Source organism: Suillus fuscotomentosus (assembly GCF_016647785.1).
Source record: "Suillus fuscotomentosus strain FC203 chromosome Unknown F5891scaffold_11, whole genome shotgun sequence".
Lineage (NCBI taxonomy): Eukaryota > Fungi > Basidiomycota > Agaricomycetes > Boletales > Suillaceae > Suillus > Suillus fuscotomentosus.
This window is the reverse complement of record NW_024539523.1, coordinates 226,295-251,880: the sequence shown is the minus strand read 5'-3', so window position 1 is coordinate 251,880 and position 25,586 is coordinate 226,295. Positions and strand designations below refer to the sequence as shown.

The 25,586-nt window shown below is 45.9% G+C and overlaps 10 protein-coding genes and 1 non-coding gene across 11 annotated transcripts; 8 read left to right on the top strand and 3 right to left on the bottom strand.

Moving 5' to 3' along the window:
* Positions 1–725: 725 nt before the first annotated feature.
* F5891DRAFT_1171110 (uncharacterized protein) lies at positions 726–2,002 on the bottom strand (the record flags this gene model as incomplete). The annotated part of the gene is made up of 6 exons (XM_041365532.1): positions 1,990–2,002; positions 1,615–1,930; positions 1,481–1,552; positions 1,205–1,419; positions 905–1,153; positions 726–797 (listed from the first exon to the last, which is right to left on the bottom strand). The coding sequence occupies exons 2-6, from the start codon at positions 1,790–1,792 to the stop codon at positions 726–728; spliced, it is 786 nt and encodes a 261-aa protein (XP_041229401.1). The 5' UTR covers positions 1,793–1,930; positions 1,990–2,002.
* A 1-nt stretch (position 2,003) lies between these two features.
* Positions 2,004–5,232, top strand: F5891DRAFT_55069 (nucleotide-binding domain-containing protein). Its single transcript, XM_041372214.1, has 14 exons — positions 2,004–2,583; positions 2,638–2,731; positions 2,787–2,961; positions 3,020–3,141; positions 3,191–3,297; positions 3,360–3,398; positions 3,451–3,519; positions 3,573–3,602; positions 3,659–3,949; positions 4,005–4,101; positions 4,149–4,198; positions 4,254–4,364; positions 4,421–4,719; positions 4,771–5,232. Exons 1-14 carry the CDS (start codon positions 2,116–2,118, stop codon positions 4,802–4,804), a joined length of 1,986 nt encoding a protein of 661 aa, XP_041229400.1. The 5' UTR covers positions 2,004–2,115; the 3' UTR covers positions 4,805–5,232.
* A 318-nt stretch (positions 5,233–5,550) lies between these two features.
* F5891DRAFT_946239 (Pre-mRNA cleavage complex II protein Clp1-domain-containing protein) lies at positions 5,551–7,477 on the bottom strand (the record flags this gene model as incomplete). The annotated part of the gene is made up of 9 exons (XM_041374664.1): positions 5,551–5,656; positions 5,746–5,947; positions 6,007–6,205; positions 6,258–6,358; positions 6,405–6,515; positions 6,574–6,820; positions 6,872–7,149; positions 7,215–7,364; positions 7,399–7,477. 9 exons carry the CDS (start codon positions 7,475–7,477, stop codon positions 5,551–5,553), a joined length of 1,473 nt encoding a protein of 490 aa, XP_041229399.1.
* Positions 7,478–8,066: 589 nt separating this feature from the next.
* On the top strand, positions 8,067–10,444 carry F5891DRAFT_1184768 (major facilitator superfamily domain-containing protein; the record flags this gene model as incomplete). The annotated part of the gene is made up of 16 exons (XM_041366485.1): positions 8,067–8,212; positions 8,268–8,305; positions 8,358–8,367; positions 8,418–8,471; positions 8,528–8,653; positions 8,708–8,889; positions 8,936–9,023; positions 9,078–9,128; positions 9,188–9,310; positions 9,364–9,423; positions 9,482–9,497; positions 9,552–9,642; positions 9,697–9,861; positions 9,937–10,005; positions 10,062–10,149; positions 10,216–10,444. The coding sequence occupies 16 exons, from the start codon at positions 8,067–8,069 to the stop codon at positions 10,442–10,444; spliced, it is 1,536 nt and encodes a 511-aa protein (XP_041229398.1).
* A 258-nt stretch (positions 10,445–10,702) lies between these two features.
* On the bottom strand, positions 10,703–13,885 carry F5891DRAFT_1184767 (P-loop containing nucleoside triphosphate hydrolase protein; the record flags this gene model as incomplete). Its single annotated transcript, XM_041366484.1, has 14 exons — positions 10,703–10,864; positions 10,915–11,071; positions 11,121–11,200; positions 11,251–11,341; positions 11,396–11,526; positions 11,579–11,746; positions 11,794–12,017; positions 12,066–12,294; positions 12,345–12,604; positions 12,655–12,712; positions 12,762–12,894; positions 12,942–13,039; positions 13,099–13,351; positions 13,401–13,885. 14 exons carry the CDS (start codon positions 13,883–13,885, stop codon positions 10,703–10,705), a joined length of 2,529 nt encoding a protein of 842 aa, XP_041229397.1.
* Positions 13,886–15,684: 1,799 nt separating this feature from the next.
* Positions 15,685–16,085, top strand: F5891DRAFT_1015249 (uncharacterized protein; the record flags this gene model as incomplete). The annotated part of the gene is made up of 3 exons (XM_041360872.1): positions 15,685–15,762; positions 15,817–15,935; positions 15,992–16,085. Coding segments are annotated over 3 exons (197 nt in total), but the record flags the coding sequence as incomplete, so codon positions are not given.
* On the top strand, positions 16,023–16,884 carry F5891DRAFT_1015244 (uncharacterized protein). The gene is made up of 2 exons (XM_041360871.1): positions 16,023–16,102; positions 16,155–16,884. The coding sequence occupies exons 1-2, from the start codon at positions 16,085–16,087 to the stop codon at positions 16,383–16,385; spliced, it is 249 nt and encodes an 82-aa protein (XP_041229395.1). The 5' UTR covers positions 16,023–16,084; the 3' UTR covers positions 16,386–16,884.
* A 60-nt stretch (positions 16,885–16,944) lies between these two features.
* On the top strand, positions 16,945–18,495 carry F5891DRAFT_1015239 (uncharacterized protein). The gene is made up of 4 exons (XM_041360870.1): positions 16,945–17,122; positions 17,176–17,606; positions 17,669–17,949; positions 18,009–18,495. Exons 1-4 carry the CDS (start codon positions 17,045–17,047, stop codon positions 18,212–18,214), a joined length of 996 nt encoding a protein of 331 aa, XP_041229394.1. The 5' UTR covers positions 16,945–17,044; the 3' UTR covers positions 18,215–18,495.
* Positions 18,496–19,220: 725 nt separating this feature from the next.
* On the top strand, positions 19,221–19,487 carry F5891DRAFT_893602 (uncharacterized protein; the record flags this gene model as incomplete). Its single annotated transcript, XM_041373335.1, has 2 exons — positions 19,221–19,275; positions 19,321–19,487. Coding segments are annotated over 2 exons (222 nt in total), but the record flags the coding sequence as incomplete, so codon positions are not given.
* Positions 19,488–19,506: 19 nt separating this feature from the next.
* On the top strand, positions 19,507–20,324 carry F5891DRAFT_1171104 (amidase signature domain-containing protein; the record flags this gene model as incomplete). The annotated part of the gene is made up of 5 exons (XM_041365531.1): positions 19,507–19,660; positions 19,708–19,821; positions 19,876–19,986; positions 20,034–20,107; positions 20,157–20,324. The coding sequence occupies exons 1-5, from the start codon at positions 19,540–19,542 to the stop codon at positions 20,322–20,324; spliced, it is 588 nt and encodes a 195-aa protein (XP_041229392.1). The 5' UTR covers positions 19,507–19,539.
* Positions 20,325–22,155: 1,831 nt separating this feature from the next.
* Positions 22,156–22,237, top strand: F5891DRAFT_t51. The gene has a single exon. It is a non-coding gene; the product is annotated as a tRNA-Ser (tRNA).
* Positions 22,238–25,586: the final 3,349 nt, after the last annotated feature.

Below are 25,586 nucleotides of genomic sequence, written 5' to 3'. Positions count from 1 at the left end.
GTCCTGTGACGATTTTGTCTCGGTCTTGGATGGAAACAACGAGCCCGAGCTACCTGTTGCTATGGTGTGTTTGATTGCAACGCTTGTAGGTGCCGCTCTTGATAATGTTTACTCTGTTTGCTCACTACATAATGTTCTCTGCAGATTTACTCGATATTGAAGGATTGGAGCAGCGGGAACCCACCCTCAGGCGCACAAGTCAAATCATTCAATTCCTCCTTCCACATCAGTGTTTACAACGCTCACCAAGCGACTCTCACACGCATCTTTAACGGTAGTCGAAAGAAGTACCATGTACTGATGGCGCGTCTCTACAAGGCAGTCAGGTATGTCTTGCTCACGCGCTATTTGTTATCGTCGTGTACTCTAACTAATTCAACATTAGTGCAGTAGAAAGCTCAGAGCCCGCTGGTTCATTGGACGCCGCTTGTGATTACCTTGATCTTGATGCAATGGGTGAAGATTAATCAACCTTCCGAGTCATTTGTACATACTGGTGCTTTTTCGAGTCTGCTGATCTTTTTGCCGTCTTTCGGTTGTGATATTCTCGTTTAATTCTAATATATTTGATGTTCGTGTGTCTTCACATTGTTTGAATTCAAGATAATTCAAGATAATCAATCAGCAAATTCAAAGGATTTCAAAGGAATTCAAAGGAATTTCGACTGGAGTTGAATAATCTCGTTTACTTTTATTTCAGCGGAATTCAGAGGAATTCTCTGAAATTACCTTGATTTCGTGAAGGAGGTTTTCCCTGATGAACGATAACGATCCAACGCAAGATATGAGGCAGCGAGCTACAATGAAAGTCACATGCAAAATGAAACAGGACCACTTACTAATGGCATCATGTAAGTCGAAGAAAATCACGAGTTGGGCACTGCATGTAAACAACAAGACTTACAGAACACAACCAGTGACGAAATTTATACTTCCTGACCTCCACATTATCTACCGGTTGAATGTCGAAATCATCGTTATAGAAGATGATCAACTGGAAGATGTTTCTCATTGTATACCCATCGATGACAGGATTCCAGAAGGGGGGGCAAGTTCCTACTTCAGCGACCTGGATGGTGGCACTGGGGGGGATCTGGTTAAGATGCTCTTGCCGGGACGCTTGTACTGCAAGATTACGACCATGTCCACTTGTCTGTAACGAAACTTTAAGATCAAGAAAAGAAATTGAAATTGAGTGACTCACGGTTTTCTGAAGTGGAGTGTAGTTATCTCGATCACGAGGTACCACGTGGTTTTGTCTTGCCAGTCGAATATTGGCGATCATGGCCTGGTTCCGCTGCATGATTGCTTGGATCTGTTCCAAGGTTTCAGTGAAATTCCTTTGCATGTCATCCAAGTTTCCTCGAATGTCATTCAAGGTAGCTAGAATGTCGCCCGGCCCAACTGCTCTACTTGCATCTCAGATTGGGATTAATAAACAATGTGTTGCCACTGAAGCAAGGGGAGAGAATCCACTCACGAATTGCACGCAGCACATGTGCGCGGTTTTTTGCACCTTCTATATGAGCATCGGTGAGCTCCGGAACGGTACCTGAATTGACAGAGATGCAAATGTTCATCACATAAGCTTGGACTAAAAAGTGTTGAGCTTACGCCTGAGGGCTTGCAGTACATGCACCGTCTGCTCTGCGCTGTGTGCAGCATCCTCGTCAATGGGATCTCCAGCAGCTTTGCTTTCATCGATTCTACAGTTTGTTACAACGGGGATCTGTGGGAGTTCAGGGAACATGTCTGCCAGAGAGGGAACAGCGATGGGATATGTTGCGGCCATTTCGAATGAACAACTTCAAGTTGCGATTATGTAAATCTAAAGAGCTGGTGTACTGTCGACTGAGTTCAAAACCTGCAGCTCTAACTTGAATGCATCGTTGAGGCTTGAAAATTTGAGGACAATATTGTGTTTTACTCGGTCAGTTGTGCGATAGGAGGCTTGCTATGAATAACTTGGATGACTCAGTATGTCCACAGTGTTGTATGTAATTAAATTACCTCTCATTGTCACCTCAGGTTCGAACCACTGCTTTTTCTCGTGCCCCTGCCTACACAGGCTGAGTCCTGACCTAGTGGGTATTTCGAGAGCGACCCCGCTCTAAAATGTACCAACTCACTCGGGTCTGTAAGCCAAGCAGGGCTAGGCTCGTTCACTTAGGTATTGGAATACGACCACCTCTTCCCAGACCTCTTCCGAGTCGGCTACTTTCAACAAATGCATTGGAACCACCAAAACCTTCAAGTTCAAGGCCACAGATACCAACTGAGCCTCTTCCGAGGTCGCATTTGCTTAGTCGTATTCTACTGGTAGCAAAATATACCGGACTTGCGGCCCTCTCTTCGACATTTGGGATTCTGTTACTAGGCGCAGGGATATTCATTCACGACGCTTTTACTTATACGAACAAGGATGTCCACCGCGTACCGGTCTTGCCTCTCGCACTTCATCCCGAGCAGGGGGGGCCAAAGAACCTCCCAATTGTAAGAGCACTCGTGGATGACGTAGAGGATGATGAAGCAAAGAAACTTTTGGATAAACCGAAGTTGGTGATTGTAGGAGGAGGCTGGGGGGTAATGAGTGAATTTTCATGCACCGGTGCTATCGCTGACATAGACATTCTACAGGCTATTTCAGTTCTGCAAACACTATCTCCTGGTGACTGGCACGTGACCGTCGTGTCGCCAGAAACCTTCACTACATTCACCCCGCTTTTACCTTGTAAGTGTCAAATTGACATTTTACAAGTTTAGCTGAACCTGCTCATGATATATAGCGGCTGCGGTCGGTACAGTTCAAGTTCGTACTTTGGTTGAACCCCTACGCAAGATCGTAGCGCGTCTTCGCGGCCACTTCGTAGACGCCAAGGCTGTTGACCTTGTGATGTCTGAGCGGTTATTGGAACTTGAAACGCTGACCTCGACTGGTAATCCCCAAAATGTTTATCTTCCGTGAGTCGCCACTGTCGAAACCCTCATGTTACTTTACGTCATTAATGGCCATTTATAGCTATGATAAACTAATCATTGCATGCGGGTCAACTTCCAGTACACACGGCATCCAGGGTCTAAAACACTGTTTCCAACTCAAGACCATATCAGATGCGCAAGCCATCCGACGACGAATCCTCGGTAAGACCTTCGCGATTGACGCCTCTATCATTCATTTGTGACTTTTCAGACAATTTCGAAACGGCCAGTCTTCCTATCACAACCCCTGAAGAACGCAAGCGTTTGTTGTCATTCGTTGTTTGCGGAGGTGGCCCCACGGGCGTTGAGACAGCAGCTGTACGTCTATCTCTAACAAAATATGTCCATATATACGATAAAAATGGATTTTATTCATACAGGAAATATATGATTTCTGTCAAGAAGATATCGTAAACTACGTATATTTTTCAGTCATTCTATCTTTATCTGTGCCTGACTCGTGCTGTATAGTACCCCAAGATATGTCGCGAAGAAGTCTCGATTCATGTAATCCAGTCGCGCGAGCATATTCTCAATACGGTGCGTGAAATTGCTCAAGAACAATTAAAGTGTGAACCTCACTTTGAGCGCAGTATTCGGAAGCCATCTCAAAGTATGCCGAGGTAAGGATGACTTATCGAGAGTGCTTCAAGGTACTCTAACCGAGCAACTACATCAGGAAAAGTTCCGTCGTGATAGCGTCGACCTAGTAACTTCTGCTAGGGTCAGTGCCGTCCACCCTGATCACGTCGTGTACACTGTGCGGGCTCCGGATGGGACAATTACCACTCATGAGATCCCGACAAATTTTGTCCTGTGGTCCACTGGCATTGCGATGAATCCCTTTACTCGTCGTGTCTCTGCCTTATTACCCAATCAAGTACACAAGAAAGCGATCGAAGTCGATGCCCATCTTCGTGTAAAAGGTGCACCGTTGGGTGATGTGTACGCAATTGGAGATTGTGCAACTGTGCGTCTATTTTATACTGTTTCCTGGTGCTTGGCGTGGACTTGATTGCATATAGATTGAGACGTCCGTCGTGAGCCACTTGCTGGAGTTGGTTGATGAGGCCGACAAGAACAAAGATGGCAAGATCGACTTTGATGAATTTGATTTTATGGGTATGTCGGCGGGCTTCTTCGGAAAACGTTGTTTTGACGGCTAGTAGTTGCAAGGATCAAACACCGGATTCCGATGGCTGAGTCGCAGTTGCAGAAGGCCAGTTTACGTGCATGTTCTAAGAAGGCCTTATTGAATCCATCCTTTCACTCAGGTCCGAACTTTGTTCGATTTGTATGACTCAGACGCAGACAATAGTCTTTCTTTAAACGAACTGTGTAAACTGTTGGAAGAAATCGGAAATAAGATAACATCGCTTCCTGCCGTAGGTGCTCAGCGTCATATCACGATTGCCCTGACTTTGGTACTGTCTTGATCTAGACTGCTCAAGTGGCTTCTCAGCAAGGAAAATATCTTGGCAAGAAGCTAAACCAGTTAGCGAAGAAACGAGAAGTCCTCGAGGCGAACGACATACATGACCTGGACGAGGCTGTATCCAAGACATTTCGCTATACTCATCTCGGCAGTCTCGCGTATATTGGCAATGCCGCAGTCTTCGATTTGGGCAATCTGTCATTCATGGGTGGCCTCGCTGCCATGTACGCGTGGCGAAGCATTTACTGGAGCGAGCAGGTTTCGGCCAGGACACGATTTCTCTTAATGATGGATTGGATCATTCGGTACGGGCTTTGCATTCTTTTTCATGCCGATGTTGATGGTTGTATTCGCAGTGGCGTATGGGGTCGGGACTTGTCCAGGCTTTGATCACACAGGATACTCTATTGCATTATCATCCTTCATCTCATTCATTCATTCATTCTCATTACTCAATTCTTCTCTCCACAATGTGTACTGTGTACGCGTCATTTCGTTGGACTCTTATGTAAAACGAACCATCAGAGTATGGTAGTCTTGTTCATTTTTGCCAATCACCATGACCTTAGAATGTTTATCTTGCCGACAAGCTATCCTTGGCTAGGTGGTGTCGTCATCTTTCTGTTCAGAGCTCAACATTTGGTAGTAGCGAATAAACACGGGAAGAGTACGGTACAGCGAGGGCAAAATAGAACTGAACCATGCAGCAAAGTTGTTCGGGTCTTCAAATTCAGGCCTCAGGTTCAATTACGTGTTGCTAGTGTCACAATCTGCGAATTTGAAGTGAAGTCACCTTTTGTCATGAGAAAAGCGGGTGAAGCTCAGTTACTACTAGCAAAGCATCTAGTAACTGATGTTTGAATAAGTCGTCAAACCTTGTACTCGCAATCCTCTAGTCTGAAATTAGAACTATAGAGATCGTGAGAAACCATATTCATCGTTCAACTCTTTATCGCGGAAGGAACCATGTCAAGTACAATTGCACTGAAGTGATGGAGTAAAAGCTGTGCCTTGCCAACTCCCTCACAGATCTAGGGCATCTTAGACGTGCCGAAGCCTTGAGTTCAGTCGGTCATTTGTCTGGTCAAAGACTCCAGGTACAAGAATCCTCGAAGAATGATCCCATGAAATTGTCTCTATTCCTGCCAATCAAAGGAGCCCACAAGGGCTGTCTTACCGACAAGTGATCCTTGGTTAGGCGCGAGTATCGTCATTTTCCGGTTGGGAGCATCGATGCTGGTACTAAATGAACAAGGCAAGAGTGAGCGAAGGACGCTATAGCAATTACAAAAGAAAGAAAGAACTACGCAATGAAGTGCAAGAAGACGTACACAACGAGGAAACCAACCACAGTCAGGTCCAAAATTTCTTCGTCATAGCGCTCGGACTCATCCGGGTTGAAGGGTGCAAGCAAGGCGAGGATGGAATTAAGTAGGCCCGAGCTGCTGGATGCAGGATCAACAAGCACGGGCTGCATCTCCGACAACATGCGTGCAGCACCTATAGGCAATGCGGAAGAAGGAGCCATGTTCTCTACGGCGAGCAGTCTCGAAGATCAGCCACGTGTTGATGCGTTCAGAAACTTTGCCTACCAGCACCGATGCGATAGATTGTCAAATCTCCAAACTTGATGACACATGAGGATGGCGAAAGGACGAGGTCTGCCACCGCTTCGCCTCCAACAATTGCGGAGGTTATGCCAGGGGGTGGGTCTATTTTTTGGCCATACATGTAAGTGTGCAACTGATACTTGTGCACGCGTTCCCGATAACCATGGTCCAATTCGACGACCTGGTCGGGTGTTGTGAGGCACAAATCGAATAGGATCGATAAGAGCACATACTCCTCCTGACTTCGGTATCTTGACCACTGTAAACCGATTGCCAAACAGCCGTTGCATTTCAACGGTCAATTTTTCGTGTCCGACCACGAGAATTACATTGACTATCATGGAGTCAGATAAAGAACCAATGCATTCAACAAATCGCACTTCTGAAAGCATCGACACATGCTTTTATGAGCGTATGCCTGTTGTCTGGCGCGCTGCTAGAACTCGATGCAAAAGACGATGGAGTATCGACAATTAAACCCGACACGCGAGCTAAGGATCCACGAATCATTGATTGTCGTGCGCTGAAACAGAAGCTAATTCTCCGCACCCTCCGGGTCATCATCATCCCTTTGTCTGATATTTTCTCCCAGATTTCGGATAAGTCGGTCTAGTAGAACTGGGTTCCGTTTAGTTTCTGAATGCCCATACCAATAGCTTAGCGGTATCAACGCATTCGAAGAGAGGGCAGTAGGAGCTGATGTAGCAGCAGAGCCAAGAGGATTGGCGGGTGATGCTGTAGCTATAGGGCTGCGAATTGGAGCGGCCGAGATTGCTCCAGGAACTGCCCAACCACCCTGACTGGTGATTCAGCACAATAAAGATAGATCCGCCTCTCGCAAGCTCACCTCACTCGGATCGACGTTTACCAACACAGGGGACCAGTTCTGCCCTGCTCGAACAGTATAATTTGTCAGAATTTTGCATACTGTTGTCTTTCCCGAGTTCTCAGGACCGAGAACAAGGACTCTTGGTGGCTCTGCATTAGCATTGGCATCATCATCTGAAGCGGGTGATCCATGCACGACACGGAGTGCTCTGACACGCATCTGCTCGAACGCAATGTGCACATTCGCATATGCCGCCATAGGGGTTTCCTCAGATACATATTCGGTGGAAGGGCGGCCTGTAATGTACTGAATGAAATAGATCAGCAACACAAGTTGTGAGTAACGACAGAAGGTGTAGCACTTATCTCCAAGGTACAACCCTGCCAGGTGAAAACTGCGGCCCTGCATTCGGTCCCGAAAAGATATGTTTTGCCTTCCGCAAGTTCAGCACCGAAGACCTCGGCCTGTCCATGAGCCAGCTGAGGAGTAGGTTCAGAAGGTGTGGAGCTGCCTGGGATGAATTTGCCTCGTGGTTGTGTACCAACGTACCTTGATTGCGAGGGAGGTATTGGGGTCGAGCTCGAACCTATACTCTGTCTCCGGCTCAAGAACCCACTGTTTCATGTCAGGCTGCGTTCCATCAGAATGTGAATCAGACATCATAGACCGCTAAGTGATGTCTCAACACAGAAAGTAATAAATATTCAAGATTCTGACGGAATGAGATCGAATGCGGACTCCTTCGCAGCTTCGTGAGCTCAGATCAATCTGCGTTGTTCTCCAACACACGCGGCGACGACGTATTTGCGGAAGGTTCTGATTGCGACGGGTGGAAGTGAAAGGCAAAGAAGCAAGGCAGCCTGCGGTGAGCTTGCTAATTAATTTCGTTAGTTTTTGAACCAAACTCAAAGTTTCAATGGGATTGTTTGGTCAAGCGAAGCAACTTCCTGTCTTCGAGTTCTTTTCATAATTCTATTCTCAATCCGAGCTTGACTTTGATTCCTGAAACCCGACGCGTCCAAGCCGATGTCAACGGATGATACCCTCCGCCGGCATTCACTAATCAAGTTAGTCACTCTAATCGCCTTACTCCTCAACTGGATCAGCGCCCACGCTTCAATGATCAAAAATGCCGTAAAGGCGCGGCAGAGCCTACAACTTATAAAGTGTAGGCTCACCCCCTTCTTTCGCTGTTCCCAATCAGCCAGTAAGCATGGACTCAGCCAGCGACAATTCCGAGAAAAAGGACGCCCATATACATGCTTCTAGCACCGTACACAGCTACGACGTCGACGTCGGTGCTCAGCTGATTGCTGAGACAGACAGTTCCCTAACTCCACAGGAGGCCTCTCGGCTGAGGTATGTTGTTTTATCGCCAGTATCACGTAGACCTTCCATTCATAGGTTCTCATAGGGCCAAGATTGATTGGCATGTTTTACCATTCATGTGCAGTAAGTCTTTGAGATTCTCGAAGCTGTTCGCTTGACCAAGATGCATTGACAGTCATGTACTTGTGAGCATCCTATCACCAATCGCTATGTTTCTTCTCAACGGTCTCTGTAGAATCACGTTCATGGATAAAACAACTCTGGGAGAGGCAGCGGTGCTGGGCATAATGTGCGTGTTGGCCACATGTTGTCGTGTTTGCATGCACTGACCTCTCGCCATGTCAGGGATGGTGCACATCTAACTGCAAACCAGTACAACTGGCTTGGCACAATATTTTATCTGAGCTACCTCGTTTTTCAATACCCTCAGAACTTGGCGTTGCAGCGCTTCCCTGTTGGAAAATGGATGAGGTGCGCTAAGAGTCATTCGCATCCAACACGTTCTTTACTCTGATGGGCATTCAGCATCAATATATTTTTGTGGGCCGTGGTCCTGCTATGTCATGCTGCTTGCAAATCTTTCGGATCATTGTTTGCGGTGCGCTTCTTGCTGGGGATGTTCGAAGGCGCTGTTACGCCCGGCTTCATGATTGTCACATCCATGTTCTATACTCATGCCGAGCAAACGAGGCGTGTCGGTTATTGGTGTAAGCTCTGATTCATTTCTTCATTCTCTCTCTCATTCTCTCTCAGTTTTGATGAACGGTTTTGCTGTGATTATTTTGGGCTTTATTAGTTTTGGTCTCCTTCACACGCATACAGCCTTCATGCCCTGGCAATGGTGAGTCACACGATCTTACATGATGCGGTGGCATTACCTTACTGATCGCACAAGGCTCATGATTATCACTGGAACCATTACATTGATCACCTCTGTGCTCTTCTGGTGTGTACAAATCATGATGATCATGCAGATTTCTCATTCATCCCTTTCGATTCGATAAGGTTCTTCTTCCCTGATTCGCCCACAACTGCATGGTTCTTAACTCCAGAAGAGAGAGTTGCGGCGATTCGCAGAATTCAAGTGAATCAAAGTGGCGTAGAGAACAAACGTTTCAAGAAAGAACAGTGAGTTTTAATATCCTTGTTCGCGACGCATCACGTCATTCTCTTTTCGGCAGGTTCCTCGAAACTGTGAAGGACCCAAAGACGTGGTTGATGGCATTCTTTGCAGGGTCTGCGTACGTCTTTGAACCATCACATATACACGCGTATCTAAGCATTCACGCGTTTTGTCAGAAACATCGTGAACTCTGTAAGAAGTTGTTCCATAATTCGAGTTCACATACTAAATACGGATGCATATCAGCTCACCAATCAACGTCAATTGATTGTCTCACAATTCGGGTTCAATGGTATCCAGACAACTCTTCTTGGCTGTGTTGATGGTGCGGTCGAAAGTACGTCTCTCCTTGTGTTGTACGATACCTTTTTCACCTCTCCCTATGATGTAGTTCTCGCCATTTGGCTGGGAGTCACGGTTCTTGTTCCACAGCCATCCATCGGCAGGTCATATGCTGGTGTACTAATGTACATTCCTGGGATACTTGGCTCGATACTCGTTAGCACACTTCCGTTCTCTAACAAAATAGGTTTACTATTCTCATACTGGATTTCAAGTACGTTCCATAATTTCATTCGAGAAGCGCCTCGAGGCGTAAAGCACTGACGGACCTTTTCATCTCATTGTCCAGTCTTTGCGATTGCACCATTTCCTATCTTCCTTGGTTGGGTTAGTTCGATAACATCCGGACACACGAAACGTATGGATCATTTATTTTTACCCCGTTTAGTCACAGGCTCAATAATGTCTGCACAGGGATTACCACCAATGGCATCGTCCTGTGCTCGTATGCGGTTGGCAATGCCGTCAGTCAGTTTATGTGGCAGGCACAGTATCAACCCAGGTGCGTAACGAACTCGTTATTATCAGGCACCACCGATCATGACGGGTCACGTTAAATTTGATGTAGGAACCACATTCCATGGGCTGTGATCACATCATGCAATTTTGCTGCCGGTATCGCGTTGGTGGTTCTTCGTTTCATGTTCGCCAGTGAGAACAGGAAACGAGAACGAGAAACCCCCGACAAGCATGATGCCGTGTACATACGAGACGAATCGGGTACGGAGAGGAAGGTCGACAAAGCCTTCCTTGATCTCACGGACAAACAAAATCGCGACTTCCGCTATGTTCTGTAGGTGTTGCCTTGACAGTTATGCTTGATTCTTCGCAGATACTTCTCCTCGGATTTCCGGTCCTTCGTCAGTGTGTTTTGATGCAGTTTATATAATAATTTTCATATTCTCTATAACTTGTCCATCCCTGTATTGTTTGATACTCCAGTGCTTGCTGTAATTTTTGGGTTTTGGGGTATGTTCTGATATATTACTTGTACAAAATAAAGGTCTTCTGTGTGCGATGGATGATCCTATCTGGTATCACAACTGCGGATTTGATCAAAGAAACGATGAAACCTTCGTCGGCCGACGGACAGCCGCCGAGTTTCCTTCCAGATGCTTATATGCAATGCGAAAATCAGGGACTACCTTTTTCGACGTCAGTGACCTCCTTGAATCTTTCTTCATAGCGATCGGCCTTCCGAAGAAGTCCACAGGCGGCTAGTTGACGAATTCAGCAGATGATCTACACAATACAGATCTATCCTAACCTTGTCTGCAATGTCCACTTTCTCGGAAGTGCGTGCTCGTTTGTTTTCAGGGCCTGGCTCAGATGAGGCATCCATGCGGCGCAGTTCATCATTGCCTTCTATGACTTCCATGGGCTCAGGAGCTTCGTTGACATATGCCGTGACATCCTTCCTTGATCTAATGGTCAAGTGAGCGATGCAGACCCCAAATGAACGGATAGACAGACGTTTTGAAAAAGTTGGTTTTTGCTTGTTCCTTTCCTTTCTCCACTGCGTCTGCTTGCTTTGCGACGAGTGCAGCGTCAATCTTGGGTCGAGTTAGAAAGGTAATTTCATGTTCATGCGAAAGTCACAAACCTCAATGGCGACCAACTGTCGTACAGCATACCGAGAGACCGCGATATCTTCGGCGCGCTTGCCGTCGTAGGTAATAAAAACGTCAATTGGACTGCGCGGAACAAATTATATCAGTTGGCAGGGGGATGTATCGTGCAGAACTCACGGGTCAAGCCTATACACATTTTGGCCATCTTCAGCCTTCTCTTGCACAAAGCGAAGTTCAAAAGACACCATAATCTCCACCAAACGCGAGAGCAAAGCTTTTTCCTGTGGCTTTATCACTTGACTGTTGACCTGAGAAATATACATTTTGAGATGACAGGCAAGTGTGGCAAGATCCACTCACCGGTCGCAAAGGAGGGGAGATTATACGATTGATAAATGGTGCAAATTCGAGTTGCAAGACTTGACCTGTGACGAGGTGTCTGTTTGCCCCTGCAGTCCGACCAGTTGAGCGGATACCGTTTGCTAACGATTTATAAATTTCTTCGTTTGCGCGCGTCAGCTGCAAGTTCTGCTAGGAGTAAATATCTTGCAACCACACAAAAAGCAAACGCTTACATCCCAGTCCGAACTATCTCGTTCTACCCGCTTTTCCCCTCGCTCTCGGAATAGCGGATGAAAAGGAACCAGGAAATATGACAGGTATGTATGCAGCGCGAAGTCCCCGTCTGTATACATGACCGATGAAAAGGAGTCGAAGGTCGTCAACCACTCGCCAGCCTTCTCGTAGTGGTTCAAGTTTGCGTCGTATTGACGACAATTGATATAATGCGCAAAACAGCCTACACTCGGGTAAAAAAATGAATGGATGTCGTAGATGTTGCACTGACCATTCGCTATACTTGCAGGATTGTTCAATCCTTCAATTGTATGACTTAGGCGGTTCACATAACGTGCCTCTTCTTCTTCGCCCATGCCAAGCTCCTTGACACGTTTCCGGGATAAGGGCGCAAATATCTCGTTGATTACTGAAGTCGCGGTAGTGTCCCCCTCCTTCATGCCTACTGTAGCACGGCGAATGAGAGGTTCAGTCACCTCATCATTGCGAGACTTGATGAACTATGAAGATTGAGAATGTTATAAGTGTAGTGTGCACACCAAGTACACACCTGCAGAGTATTGAGACAGCCTCTGAGATCGCCTTTGGCTACGCCGACCAAGGTACTCAGAGCCCTGGTATCAGCGCGTAATCCCTCCAACTCGCAAATCTCGCGGAGACGCTTAACAATATGACTATCAGCAAGTCTCGTATACCGAATTTGCTGGGCGTGAGGACGGAGTTTGGAAAGGGCATTCGCATTTTGGTCATTACAGATGCATATTATTGGGCGAAGGAGTGGACGCTTGTCTTTCTGGTCGCTCTTCTTCCCTACCAAGACAAGTTTGAGAGAGTGTCATCATTACCAGTGGAAAAATCACGTTTGTTCTTTGGCTTGTCAAAGGTGAGCGAAACCAGCTTGTTCACAAATCCACTTGCCTAAATTGCATCAGTGACCACGGGCAGGATCATTATTCATAACACATACATTATCCCCACCTCCAGTGGCCCCATCTATCTCATCGATGATGAGCAACACAGGTTTTACACTCCCGACTGCAGACCCTGATTCCAGCGCCGGTCGTATTCGCTCATCGATGACCTGTGCAGAACGCGCATCACTGTGCGGAATGAGCATTGGACCAAAAATTCTGTTGGAGAAGCAGACCTCGCGTTTATCTCCATTACTTCATACCCGGCCTGCTTCGCGACAACATGAGCTAATGTCGTCTTACCAAGCCCAGGGGGACCGGATATTAGCAGTAGCTGTTAGAGGTCATGAATAAACAAATGTGCCCATTCTGTTGCATTATATGAACTATTACCTTTTCTCGTGGACGGTGGTATTCATCGTCAGGGTTATAGTTCTCGTCATCTTCCCGCAGCCTCTTCTTGCTCTTCTTCTTACCGAATACACACCAGTCCCATTGCTTTACCCAAGCCATTGTTTCACGAGCAACACGCTCATTACCTAATAGTTCTGTGAATTTTCGAGGGCGATATCGATCAACCCAGAGTGTATCCTCTGGCACCGGAATCGAGGGCTTGTGTGACTGAGATGCTCTAGTGGTGGTTTTCCTGCCAAACATATGAGGTCATGTTCCGAATGGAATCAAAAGAGACACACGAAAAGGACAACTTCGAAGCGGTAGCAGCCGATAGCTCATCCCTGAGTCTGTGTATAGGGACGTCTAATAGGTTGCTTAATCGAGTTGGAGCAGAAGAAGTCTGAACACGATAAGCATAGAACAGGAAAGGAATGCATCGGTATCTTGCCTTCTGTGTTGTGCCTACGTACGGCTTTCGCCTTATATGTATTGCATTCCCGTCATATGTCGTAGCACGAAGCGGAGCACGTATGTGCGTAGGGATAAATGATCTGGAGAATAAAGACGCGGTGTTGCGGGAACTCTGTGGCTCATCTATGCCTTTAAGCTCCTGCGCTCGTTCTTCTGGCTGTGCATGACTCGGAGTTGGGGCGATACACAATCCGCCCAAAAGGCCATTCGATAAGAAGACGGAGGAGAGCCCATCTGTGGTGGATGAGGAGCCTAGCAGCGAGGCCGATGGCCCGGGCCCAAGTAGTCCAGTAGCTACAAATGTATCTGCCATGACAGTCAGTGATGTGACTTTGAGCCGTACAGTCGCGTCAAAACACGCGTCAGTCACCGTGGGAATAATGGCGCGCGCGACGCGTCTGTGACTCTGTGGCAACATGACAAACCAGCTGGACGGTGAGTTTCTCACAAAAGTCCTGCAAGCGGACCATCCAGGCCTTAGATTTAGTTTAACTGGCAAACCAACTCAGGTTATATGTCGAGGTTCTGTCTAAGTATAGTATGTGAACCGTTTTCACAAAGTACATCAAGTACTGTTATTTGAACATTCACTGACAGCACGGGCCCAGCTCGTACTAGGTACTGCCAGAATGTATTGTCTGTGTCGTTATTTGCAACATACGATACACTGTGTTCTACAGCCTGGGGCTATATGTAACCTGAGGCTATCGAGTGACTCGTGACAGCAGCAAGGCTCGCGAGACGCTCTGAGACTTGCATATCCGGACCCACGACCTTGGTGCGTCACTTTCGCTGTCGATCGAGTCGGATCGACCATGCCCACTTCTGCAGTACAAGCTCTCTGTTCAGCACTAGTTGATCCTTAGCGCTTAATAGTGCAATCATGTTAGCATCTATCGTGTCGACACTTCCGATCACTCATCAAATAAAAAGTACAGGTCCTTGATGGTCAAAAGAACGATCGTCAGTCTTTATTAAAGACTTCATTGGAATATTTGAAAACGATCGGATCTGATGCTTGAACTTCGCTCATAGTCCCCATGTCCTTACCCCCATCTTCTCCTACCACTCGTTCTGTCCGCCACCCAACCCATGCTCCATTAATATTCTTGTTATTCCTTCATCGCACCATCATGGCCAAAGGCCAATCTATCATCTTGAAGGTTGGTCACTCCATATAACCTAGTATCTCGCTCTACCTACACTCCTCTACAGTCATCAACGCCAAGAAATATCGAATTTAGTCCCTTCTGAGCGCATGCCCGCTGTCATTTACATATCCTTTAATGTTGACCCCAGGACGCTTCGAGATTAACCGTCAAAGTCCTATCATCAGACGGATCTGTAGCGTGTGGCGAGACCATGTCCCTGTAAAACCCCACGTAGACTTTCAAACGCAATTTGACGATTCATTCTCTGTTTGTAGAACACTCGATGCATGACATAAATTATCATTGGTCATGTGAGCATCCAAGTTCGAGCCCGGTGGAATGCTAGGCAAATGAGAAGTCATCGGATAACTACTAGTTGGGATGAGCCCTTCCTGTTTGCCATTCATGCACAACTCCATGCCGCTAATCGTGTAGAATAGAGCAAGTACATGCACCCAAAACGATCGATATCTTTTTGGTAACGCGAGTACTACCGCCTGGGAATCATTCTCAATCGATCATTATATGGCGTGCGTGGATTTGTGCATGCCGGTGGTGAGTGATTTCATCCGGCCTGCGTTTACCAGCAATTGAGCTGGAGTATGTGTAACAAGATCATGAATGTTTGCAATGTGCCTGATGCCACGATAGCAAGAGTCAGATATTAAGCACTAAGATTGATTTCAAAATTTGCCAGATGTGCTCAATGATTGGCGCGTACGTGGCGTTACGAGTTTCGGATATTACTAATCCTAAACGCTGTTCCCTACATTATTCATCGCTTGTCACATTAGTCAGCTTTCTACTCTTGTTCTCGTACCATGCGCTAAGTACTGGCACCATCCAGAAGGCGCTGCGAGAAGCATTGAGGCAGCGCGTCAAGAATCTGGGCATGAAATATAACCAAGATGTGCGCTCAACTGCTTATTCTTCATGTTGAATGTATCTTACATCCTCGCAGTCCATGCGACAGTACAGGAAGTCATTCCATGATCATGATCCTAGCGTCCATCTGGATGCGGACTTCCAGCCAGACACAGTAAGTTACTCCAATTGTTTGTAACGTTTGAATCTGAGATCAACTCTGCAACAGCAAGAGCCACCTGAATGGGCCAAAGAGCTTATGAACGGAATGATAAAAGTGCAACAGCGTCTTGAAACCCTCAGCCCTCAGTCATTGAATGCGCCCATGCCACCTCGCAGCCAACAGTCGTACGCCGAGTCTGCTGTTTCTCGAGAGCAATAGCGAGGAGAGACAGAATATTCAGAAAACATGGATCAGTATGGCCAAACCCCGCGCACTCAAACTGTGAATATCAACATGCAGCCCACTGGCACGATTCCAGAATCGGTGTACCAAAATGAAACTGCTATCATCGGTGTGTGTTTTTACGCGGTCGAGATGAACATCCTGATGAATTATAGTTGAAGAGGATGATGAGCTTTATGGCGATCACACATTGTGATTCAAGGCCGCCTGGTCCTGCGGGAGCGTCTGCTCCCGCATATCACATCGGACAATGGTCTTCTGCTTCCCCAATATTGGGATGTCGCTTGCCCCATGCAACAGGGTATTGGGTATGCATGAGTCGATCATGTTGCATGATGCCTCGCGTGTCTGACGTAGCACCTCTATCACTAATAACTATGATAACACGATGATATTCCAGGATCCTTTCGGGGACTGGGCCTCTCTTGGTTTTCGTCGCTCTTCACGGATTACGTTCCAATAGAGGTAAGTAGCATATATGCGTTCGCGCTATGTTATCTGACTCTTCAAGAGACGCTTTTCAGAGTGTGGGATGTCTTTCTTGTTGATGGACTCGCTGTTCTCTTCCGCGTCGCCTTAGGCATCCTTCGCAGTAACGAACAGGAGCTGATAGAATGTGAATCCAACTCCGCTGTTTATGTATCTCTAGAGAACTTGCCTACCAGGATGTGGCAATCCGATAAACTACTACCCTGACCGATTGGGATTAGCTGGAGCTCGACCTTAGAAACACGATCTCGCACGCAGATCTCCACCGGAGACGAGAAATACACGTTGTTGCACTCAAGCATCTTAGGGCATAGCTATACTAATCTTCCACATAGCTATTGTTTCAATTGTTGTTGCTCAGTATATCATGTATCGCTTGAAATACAATTTGGCTGGACTGAAGTACACGATTATGTAAGATTATGTAAAGTCAAGACGGCCAGACCCCTGAAGATACCCCTCTCTCCTCCTTCATTACCCCTAACAGCAGAAAGGTCCGCATAGCGCACTCAGCAAAAGAAGTTTCACAACCTCTACCTGTACTTCAGTTCAACCGATTATCATGTTACAACGTGCAGCGCAGTGGAAGCCCCTCTTGCATCTCATTCAGAAGGGAAAGGGAAGCAGAGACTCAAAGAATGTGAGTAGTTTTTTGTCGAGCTAGCAAGTAATGCTGACTCCAATGAATTCAAGGATAGTCTCGCTAGAGATTTCAGCATGTATCTTGGTCGAAAGGATTACTCTACCATAATTCTGAATGACCAGATGCAACACCTCTTAAGCTCTGCACGGGATGTCCTTCTCAACAGCAAGAATGGCCTGAGACATTTAGCGACAATGACCTTTGGAGAACATAGCCCGGCTGCAGAAGATCTTTTAGATAGGATGAACCAAATCACGACGTATTTGCGATCCTATCCTCCTGACGTCAGGGTACATACCATGGACTCCTATGCAGAAACCCAAGACCCCACCACTATCCCTCGCCACCAGCACCTTTCTAGTATACCTCCTTGGCAAGCATTGTCTGTCGAGACGAGGCGAACCTTACCCCTTGAGTTTTCGTTAAGTATCACCCTCTACGAGCTGTTCCAGAGGTCGTCTACTACCAATAGAAATCAGAGGTAAGTTCATCCTTCTGTAATATATAGCAAAACATCTGATCTAGTACTTGGGTTGTCTGCAGTCTCATTTGCCTGTTCTTGACGATCACTATCATTCATGAGCTTGCTCATATAGTGATGTACACCTTCGCCTCACAGGATACCCCAGTAAAGTTTTATGGGAACGTGCCATTAAAGGCTGATGCTGAGAAAGGGGAGGCAGCAGCCAGTCTAGAGAGGGTGATGTTTGGGGGGGAAGTATTTCTGGCAACCCCATCTAGTTTCACCATCGAGACAGTTGACCCCTCCCATGTTATCATACTTGTGGCAACAGAAAGTAAAGATAATTGGAAAGTTCTCGATAGTGAGATTCAAGTTTCTACCCTCAGTTTAACAGTATTGACCGCTTGAATCAATCTCTAGAAAGTATCGCCAATCTGACAGACATTGTGTCTGGTGACTGGAGTCACATCAGCAATGTACCAACACAGCCTTTTCCATCTGGTTTCTCTCTCGTGAAACCGAAGTCTTCAGATGTAAAATCCTCTTCACCCCCAGCGCCATCATCTTCCTATGGTGATTATGTTGTCTGGGTACCTCCGTCAAATATTCGTGGGGTAAAATATTGATAGGCTCAGGGAAGGGTGATTTCATTATTTGGAAGTCGTCGGGTTTGAGTCCAAGTCGGAGTGTGCTGGGATGGCATGGTGGAGAGCTTCTACATGCATTCTGAAGTGTCCTTGAGATTCTTCTGAGCCTGGAGATCCCATCTTTTTTGGAGGACCTTCGAAATGAGACACAGAATTTCCCCTCATCGTTTTGCACTGCGTTCATAGTCATTCTTCAACCCAATTCATTCATACGAGCCCTGTCAATAATAGTGGAATCAAACTGTTATCTTATACTTTGCATCATCACGATCCGCTTGCGGTATCATATCAAGACGTTCCAAGGACTTTCCCAGGTGTCCCTCTTTTTTCCTTCAGGAAACGTCTACCTTCGCTCCTGCTCCGAGTTCTCCCTCTTAAATACTAAACATATACAAGCGGACCGGTCGCCTTTGGACGTCGCATCTGTTTTACAATCAATTACAATAACAGTTGTCTGTATACTACGTTTGCCGTTGTCTTCTCCTCACCCTCTGAAGGAAATAGCGCGCGAATGTCACGCCAACATCGCACTCTGGATAGCGCAGTGTAAAGCTGTCCGTGCGCGAACGAATCTGTATGGAGGTCCAGTACCGCTTTCTCGAGCGTGAGTTATGATGTGCGAGGAAGATGGGCTAAATTTACATTCAGGCAATCTTTTACGCGGTAAAGCTCTTGGCAACACGGCTCTGTTGAAGGCTTGACTTTGGACAGTATTCAGCAAACCTGGTTACTACTTGATGCTCAAGGAGCTAGTCCTCGATGACGCCCACCTGGAACGCGATTTCGACCTCGTCCACACCCAACAACTTCCTAACCTGGAAAGACTCCATCTCGAGGGGACTGATATCGGAAACGAAACGGTGGCTATCAAATTTTTGGTGTTTTCATGACAACTGACGGTCTCTCAGAGACTCAGAGTATTCTTACTGGTCACCCTGAAAGAGAAGTTGTATTATCTGAACCTTGCACAGCGGTAATCCACGCCGAGGATCGTGTCATTGACATTGAAATTCCATTCGGATGTGAGAAATACATCGATAGTTAAGTGTTTCTTGTTCATTTAGCGTAACTTACCTGATTTTCAGACTTGCACAAGCAATACCTCGTCGATCCTGTGTTGCTTCTCATCACTGATCCCTCTGCATGTCCATTGTTATCAGACGTCGCGCTCATCTGCAACCTTAAAGATCACGCCGACATCAACCCCTCGATTGTACTGACAGGAACGCATTTAGAGATGATCGAGAGATTGAAGAAGCCATTGGAACGAATCTATCACCCCCTGCTCTCAAATCTTTACCACCATGAGAAGCGCTGAACAAAGAAACAGCATCATCACTTCAAAGCGGAATGCAAGAGACAAGGCGCTGGGTTTTGCTAGTCCTTATTTGGTGAACGACCATGACGTCTATACCAAAGCAATGGGTTAGTCTGCGTTCCATTCGGGGACGCATGTGTCGTGACTTCTGTAGCCAGCGAAATTGTGCAAAGGATAGCCAAAGAAGAATGGACCTCTTCTCGAGTCCTTGAGGCATACATTGCACAATCTGCCATGGCCCAGGCCGAGGCGAACTGTCTTACAGAAGGGGAGTAGATTCTCCATTTTTCTTCCGGTATTTCCATTCTGATACCTCTCACAGTCTTATATGAGGACGCCCGAAAACGAGCAAAAGAGCTTGACGCAGAATTTGCGACTACAAAGACATTGCGGGGACCTTTCCATGGTGTTCCATTCAGCGTCAAGGATAATTGTACGTCGCCCCATGTTTGACTGATCCCTTTCTGAACCCTGCTGTAGATCAGATTGAAGGATACAACACGACGACTGGTCTCACCGCGTGGGCCAACAACCCAGGCAAAAAAGACGCTTGCGTATGTCCTTATTGCAACATTCCCACATTCTCTATATCATTATTTGTAGCTCGTTGCTCAACTCAGAGCTGCTGGTGCCATCATCTTCGTGAAGACCAATGTACCGCAGACAATGTTCGCGTTCGAGTGCTCTGTAAAAATGTATTCAATTGTAGTGGCTGATCTCTTGGTGATCATCTCACGCGATGCAATGTCTCCCGTTCACCCTGTCGTATAGACAAGACCTAGGGCCTCAGCGGTTATGTGAGGCGGGGTTCCAATAATCAGCCATCACTGTCAGCTGGACGTCCAGTCCAAAATTGACAGTTCTCCGTCAAGCTAATGAGTTTTAGCTAGCCCAAGGTTGGCCTAAGGTTCCTCCAGAAGAACGGAAATATGGTTAGCGGAAATGAAAACGGTTAGTCTTGGCATCCAAGGGGCTTGCGCGTTTGGATGACGTCTTGGAAACAACATACTGGAAATCACATGTAAACTCGAGCATAAAGCCAAGGGCCAATCAGTCTAGAAGGCACCATCAAGGACCATCCATTTTCTCGGCATCGTAAGGTCCTTTCTGACTGCTTATGTTAGACATGTGATCAGGTTCAGTGAAATGCACACAACCAATTGATTAGTCTACCGTAGTCAGACCCTAAGACGGTGTTCAATCGGTTGAGAAGGACGTTGAGAGTAAACGATGACCCTGTGGCGCTCTGAGTCAGAATCAATGTGTGAATATATTCAAGACCCTCTAGGGTTAGTACTGGCCCTGGGCGAGGGTCCAATGTATCAGATGGTAGAACGTCACCAGTCTAGCTATATAGCCCAGTAATGCGTCATTTCAATACACACTATGGATACAATGTCAGTAAACTTATCTGAAACCCCGAAAAGCACGTACTGCCAGTGGTAGATGTGACAATGCATGAGTAAATGCTTCGAGGACTTGCTTACAAACATGCATGCCTCTGGGAGTCCCAGCAGGATATTTGGTAGCCCATGAGATTTGTCCGTGGAAGTGCCGTACACGATAACTTATAAACTTGGATTATACGACGATTCTAGCCACATGATAGCGGAGGGAGAAGTATCTGGCTGCAAATCCCGAGCCAGCCATAAATACTGAATCGCCAGGCCGATATAAATTGGCACATCTCAATTCATGTGACACGGCTTCACCTGAGCTTCCAGTACTTACACATGCATGCCTCTACGTGACATGAGGTGCTTGAACACGTGAACAAGAAGATGAAGCCAAGAAGAATCGAGCGTCCGAGAAGGAGAGAAACGTACATGTTTGCTCTTGGCATGAGGGGTGAAGGACACTCATGCAGGTTGATATATACACCGCTTGGTCACGGTTTCAAGGCCAGTGGAAAGGGTGGGATCGGGATCACATATCGTGGATATGATCAGGTAGGACACCGTGTATCATCAGCCTAGAATGCATAAGCTTACATGAGAAATCATTTATAAAAAGTGTCGCATACAGCAAATAGTGACATGTCGGGCTGGTCCAAAAGAAGGTCGTCGAGGCAAGCTTATTTTAACTTCGCAATAACATTCAAGGTGTGTGCCAGTGCATTGTCATTGCATGCAACGGCTAATAATTACCTATCTGGTGAAAAGGACACCAGGACACTACGAGTGAGGGGCAGATCAATGGGCTGGTCATTGTCGAAGTTGCATGATATTCGTACTATGTTGTCGTAGGATGTGTTTGCGAGGATGCGGCCATAGATGACGCCAGTGTGTTCTAGCACCAGTACGACCTGCTTCCATGACTTTGTAGTATACCATGTCAGACCATGTCCTAATTGAGTGATCAGCTGACCCGGAGAGTTGAGGTTTTATAGTTTCAGCTTTCATTCAACAAGGTCCAAAATCATTACTTACCACGACATATTTCTCAGCAGGCCTTGACGTCTTGACACCAAGACGTGATCAGCATCATCGAACGTTAATTCAGAGTCGAGTACATTGCCAGGTTGCATTTGCAAGTCACATGATATTATGTACATCCCATTTACGAGTGTGCTCGTGTGTGCAAGCAAACTGATATATGTTAAGGCGCTATGGCCGAGTGGTTATGGCGACAGATTAGAAATCTGTTTCGGTTTCCGAGCGCAGGTTCAAATCCTGCTGGCGTCGTACATTTTTTTCCTCATCCCACGTACCTTGCTTGATCTGAGGAAACATGGGAGAACCATCAGTTGTACGCGAATATTACCTGTGTATAGCAAGAAAGGTTGAAGATGTTAAGTTTTGAATTCATTCCGTGTTTGGGAAGGTCTGGACATCTAATATACAAGCAGTGACCTTCGGTCGTTGCTTTATTACAAAGGCAGACTTTTGTACACTATATTTCCACCAATTTCTCTTCGTTTCCTTTTGAAACTCGACGGCTTTTGACACGGGACACATGGTTGACCAATGAGCAAAAGGATCTGTTCTGAAATCGAGAACTGTGCGAGAGAGCGAAACCTTGGCAGCCCTTGAGAGTAGTCGCAAAGGAATCTGTTTGCGTTTCACTGTCCAACAGGAGTAGTAAGGATGAGAATAAAACGTGATTTGTGGAATACAGTGGTTCTTGAGCAGTTGGACTTCGATGAATCGACGATGTAGAGCTGCTGTTCGTACTCGCAGTAGTTGCCAGCTAGTATTTATAATTTTATCGTTGAATTCGTCGCAAGATAGGTTTTGTGGAGAGAAGACACGTTCAAGGCAAGCGCGAGCCCATTAGCTAGTATGTGTGCCGGGAAAAGAAAAGTGAGAGCTCTGTCAATGTCTCTTTCACAGCCACGATGAGAATAGGCAATGCACGATTGCCGTCACCGAGAGGTTCTATTGGTTCCTGTGAAAATAGCATGGGCAAGGTGAGACAACAGTGGGTAACAGGAGGACAGTGAATATCGTTTGCATATACAGTGGCTCAAAAAAGTGTCCCAATGTTTGTAGCTTTTCATGTAATTGCTATATCATGTGTCAAGACGTGGGAATATGACTAAGCTATAGGGAAATGTCGGAAAGGTCTGCATCTCAGCTTCATTTCGGTTCCCTATGCCGTGGGAAAATAATGACATTATGTGAAGATATGAGTATTTTAATTTGATGACTCATTGGGACACTTTTTTGACTTTAAGTTTTACTAATGTAATCTCTATAATTCTAGTACTGTGTGTGACCTCCTTCTGCTCCAATCACTTCTGCCACTCTTCTAAACATATTCTCTATCAATTTTGGATATTCCTCTTTGGTGATTCCATCATACTCTGCTGTAACACTGTCTCATAGTTGGAATAGCCCCTATAGTGAATCTTGATATGCTACAAGTAATTTCTTGAGTGATTCTCAGGGGTATTCAATAGGGTTGATGTCTTGGGTCTATGCTGAACATGATAGAATAGTAATATTATGGTCTTAAAGTTATTTGGTAGCCAATCTAGAAGGTTGCTCTATAAGACTTAAGATCTCTTAATCACTATATTCTAATTGGAAAGACTGCTGATGCTAATAAAGTGACTAAATTGATTATTTCCATCATTCCTATGACTATCTCTACTCAAATAGTCAGACAGACTCTCAAGACAGCCCATCTTAAAGCTATAATCAAGAAAAACAGATTCCTCTGTCTCCAACCTATAAAAAGAAAAGACAAGATGCTACTTTCAAGTACAAATATTGGACTGCTAATAGCTGAAAGAGGTTTATCTAGTTAGATAAGGTTAAAATCAATAGAATGAGATCATATGGCAAGGAATTTATATTAAAATAGATAGGACAATCATTAAGATAAAGAAAAGTTAAATAAACACCTTAAGTTTCAAGACAAAACTTGATGGTATAGGACTATATGAGATAAAATGGAGTGGGAATCTTCTATGAAGCAAAGGGGAGGATGAATACAGAGTAGTAAATACTCATTTGACAGGAGTGTCTGCTAAGAAGCATGCAGAAGTTATGAGTTAATGAAGAAGATACTGTTTTGTGATAAGACAATGACCCTAAGTATACCTCTAAATCAGCCACCAATAGCTTGCAAATCATGATATTACTATTCTATCATGTTCAACATAGACCCAAGACATCAACCCTATTGAATACCCCTGAGAATCACTCAAGAAATTACTTGTAGCATATCAAGATTCACTATAGGGGCTATTCCAACTATGAGACAGTGTTACAGCAGAGTATGATGGAATCACCAAAGAGGAATATCCAAAATTGATAGAGAATATGTTTAGAAGAGTGGCAGAAGTGATTGGAGCAGAAGGAGGTCACACACAGTACTAGAATTATAGAGATTACATTAGTAAAACTTAAAGTCAAAAAAGTGTCCCAATGAGTCATCAAATTAAAATACTCATATCTTCACATAATGTCATTATTTTCCCACGGCATAGGGAACCGAAATGAAGCTGAGATGCAGACCCTTCCGACATTTCCCTATAGCTTAGTCATATTCCCACGTCTTGACACATGATATAGCAATTACATGAAAAGCTACAAACATTGGGACACTTTTTTGAGCCACTGTAGAGGTGTACCGTGAAGTCACCATCAGGTAGAACGATATAACCATTTTATTTCCAGTAGTTTTTATTGTCGTATTGTCATGATACCTAGATCCATTTTGGATAGGGACCAATTCATGAAAGTACAGGTGGTTGCCATATAATAGCACTGAAACGAAAGAACGAAAAGGAGAGCAATGAGAAGTGGTAACGGGATGTGCATGTGAGCTTACGTCAGTGTTCTGCGGCGTGCTGGAAGGCGTAGATGGTATTCATGTACGGCTGATAATGTCGTGAAACAAAATGGAAGAGCAACTTGGAGGTCAAAAGGATTGCAAACGCACTGTATTCATGCGTTGATCAGTGGGCGCCGATCGAGCTATCACGACACCCCGATGTCCAAACTAGGCTCAGAGAAGAATTGCTTGCCTTTGGCCCTGATCCGACATATGACCAATTAAAAGCCAGCCTCCCGTACCTGGATGCGGTTGTGCACGAAACTCTATGACTTCATCCTTCAGTGGAGGAACCCACTCGTCTTGTGAGTGTGCATGTCTGCATGTGAATAGACACGACAACTTTAAGTTTACAGGCAGCGGCAGATGACGTTATTCCCTTGAGCGAACCTGTGCGCACAGCGTCCGGCAAGAGGAGCATGGATGAATTCATGATTGCTTGTGTAGTGTTGACGTGTGTAGGGGTTCTTGGCAAGTAATGTGCGCCGGGGATGGAGGTGTAGTTCTGGTTTGGTTTTGCAGGCACTGCGGTCGCCTTGAGTCAGGAACCAGCAGCAGGATGCATTCACTCACGGGATCAACCTGAAGAAGGCCCCACGTATTGACCTCCATGCGTAAGATGTCGAGTTCCTCGAGAGAGACGCGCTATTCCCTGCCTGTTATTCTGGTGACTGGTGAAATGCGCTCTACTGACAAAGCATTTGATACGCACTGGTCGCGACACAATTGTCATAGCCTAGAAGCAAATCC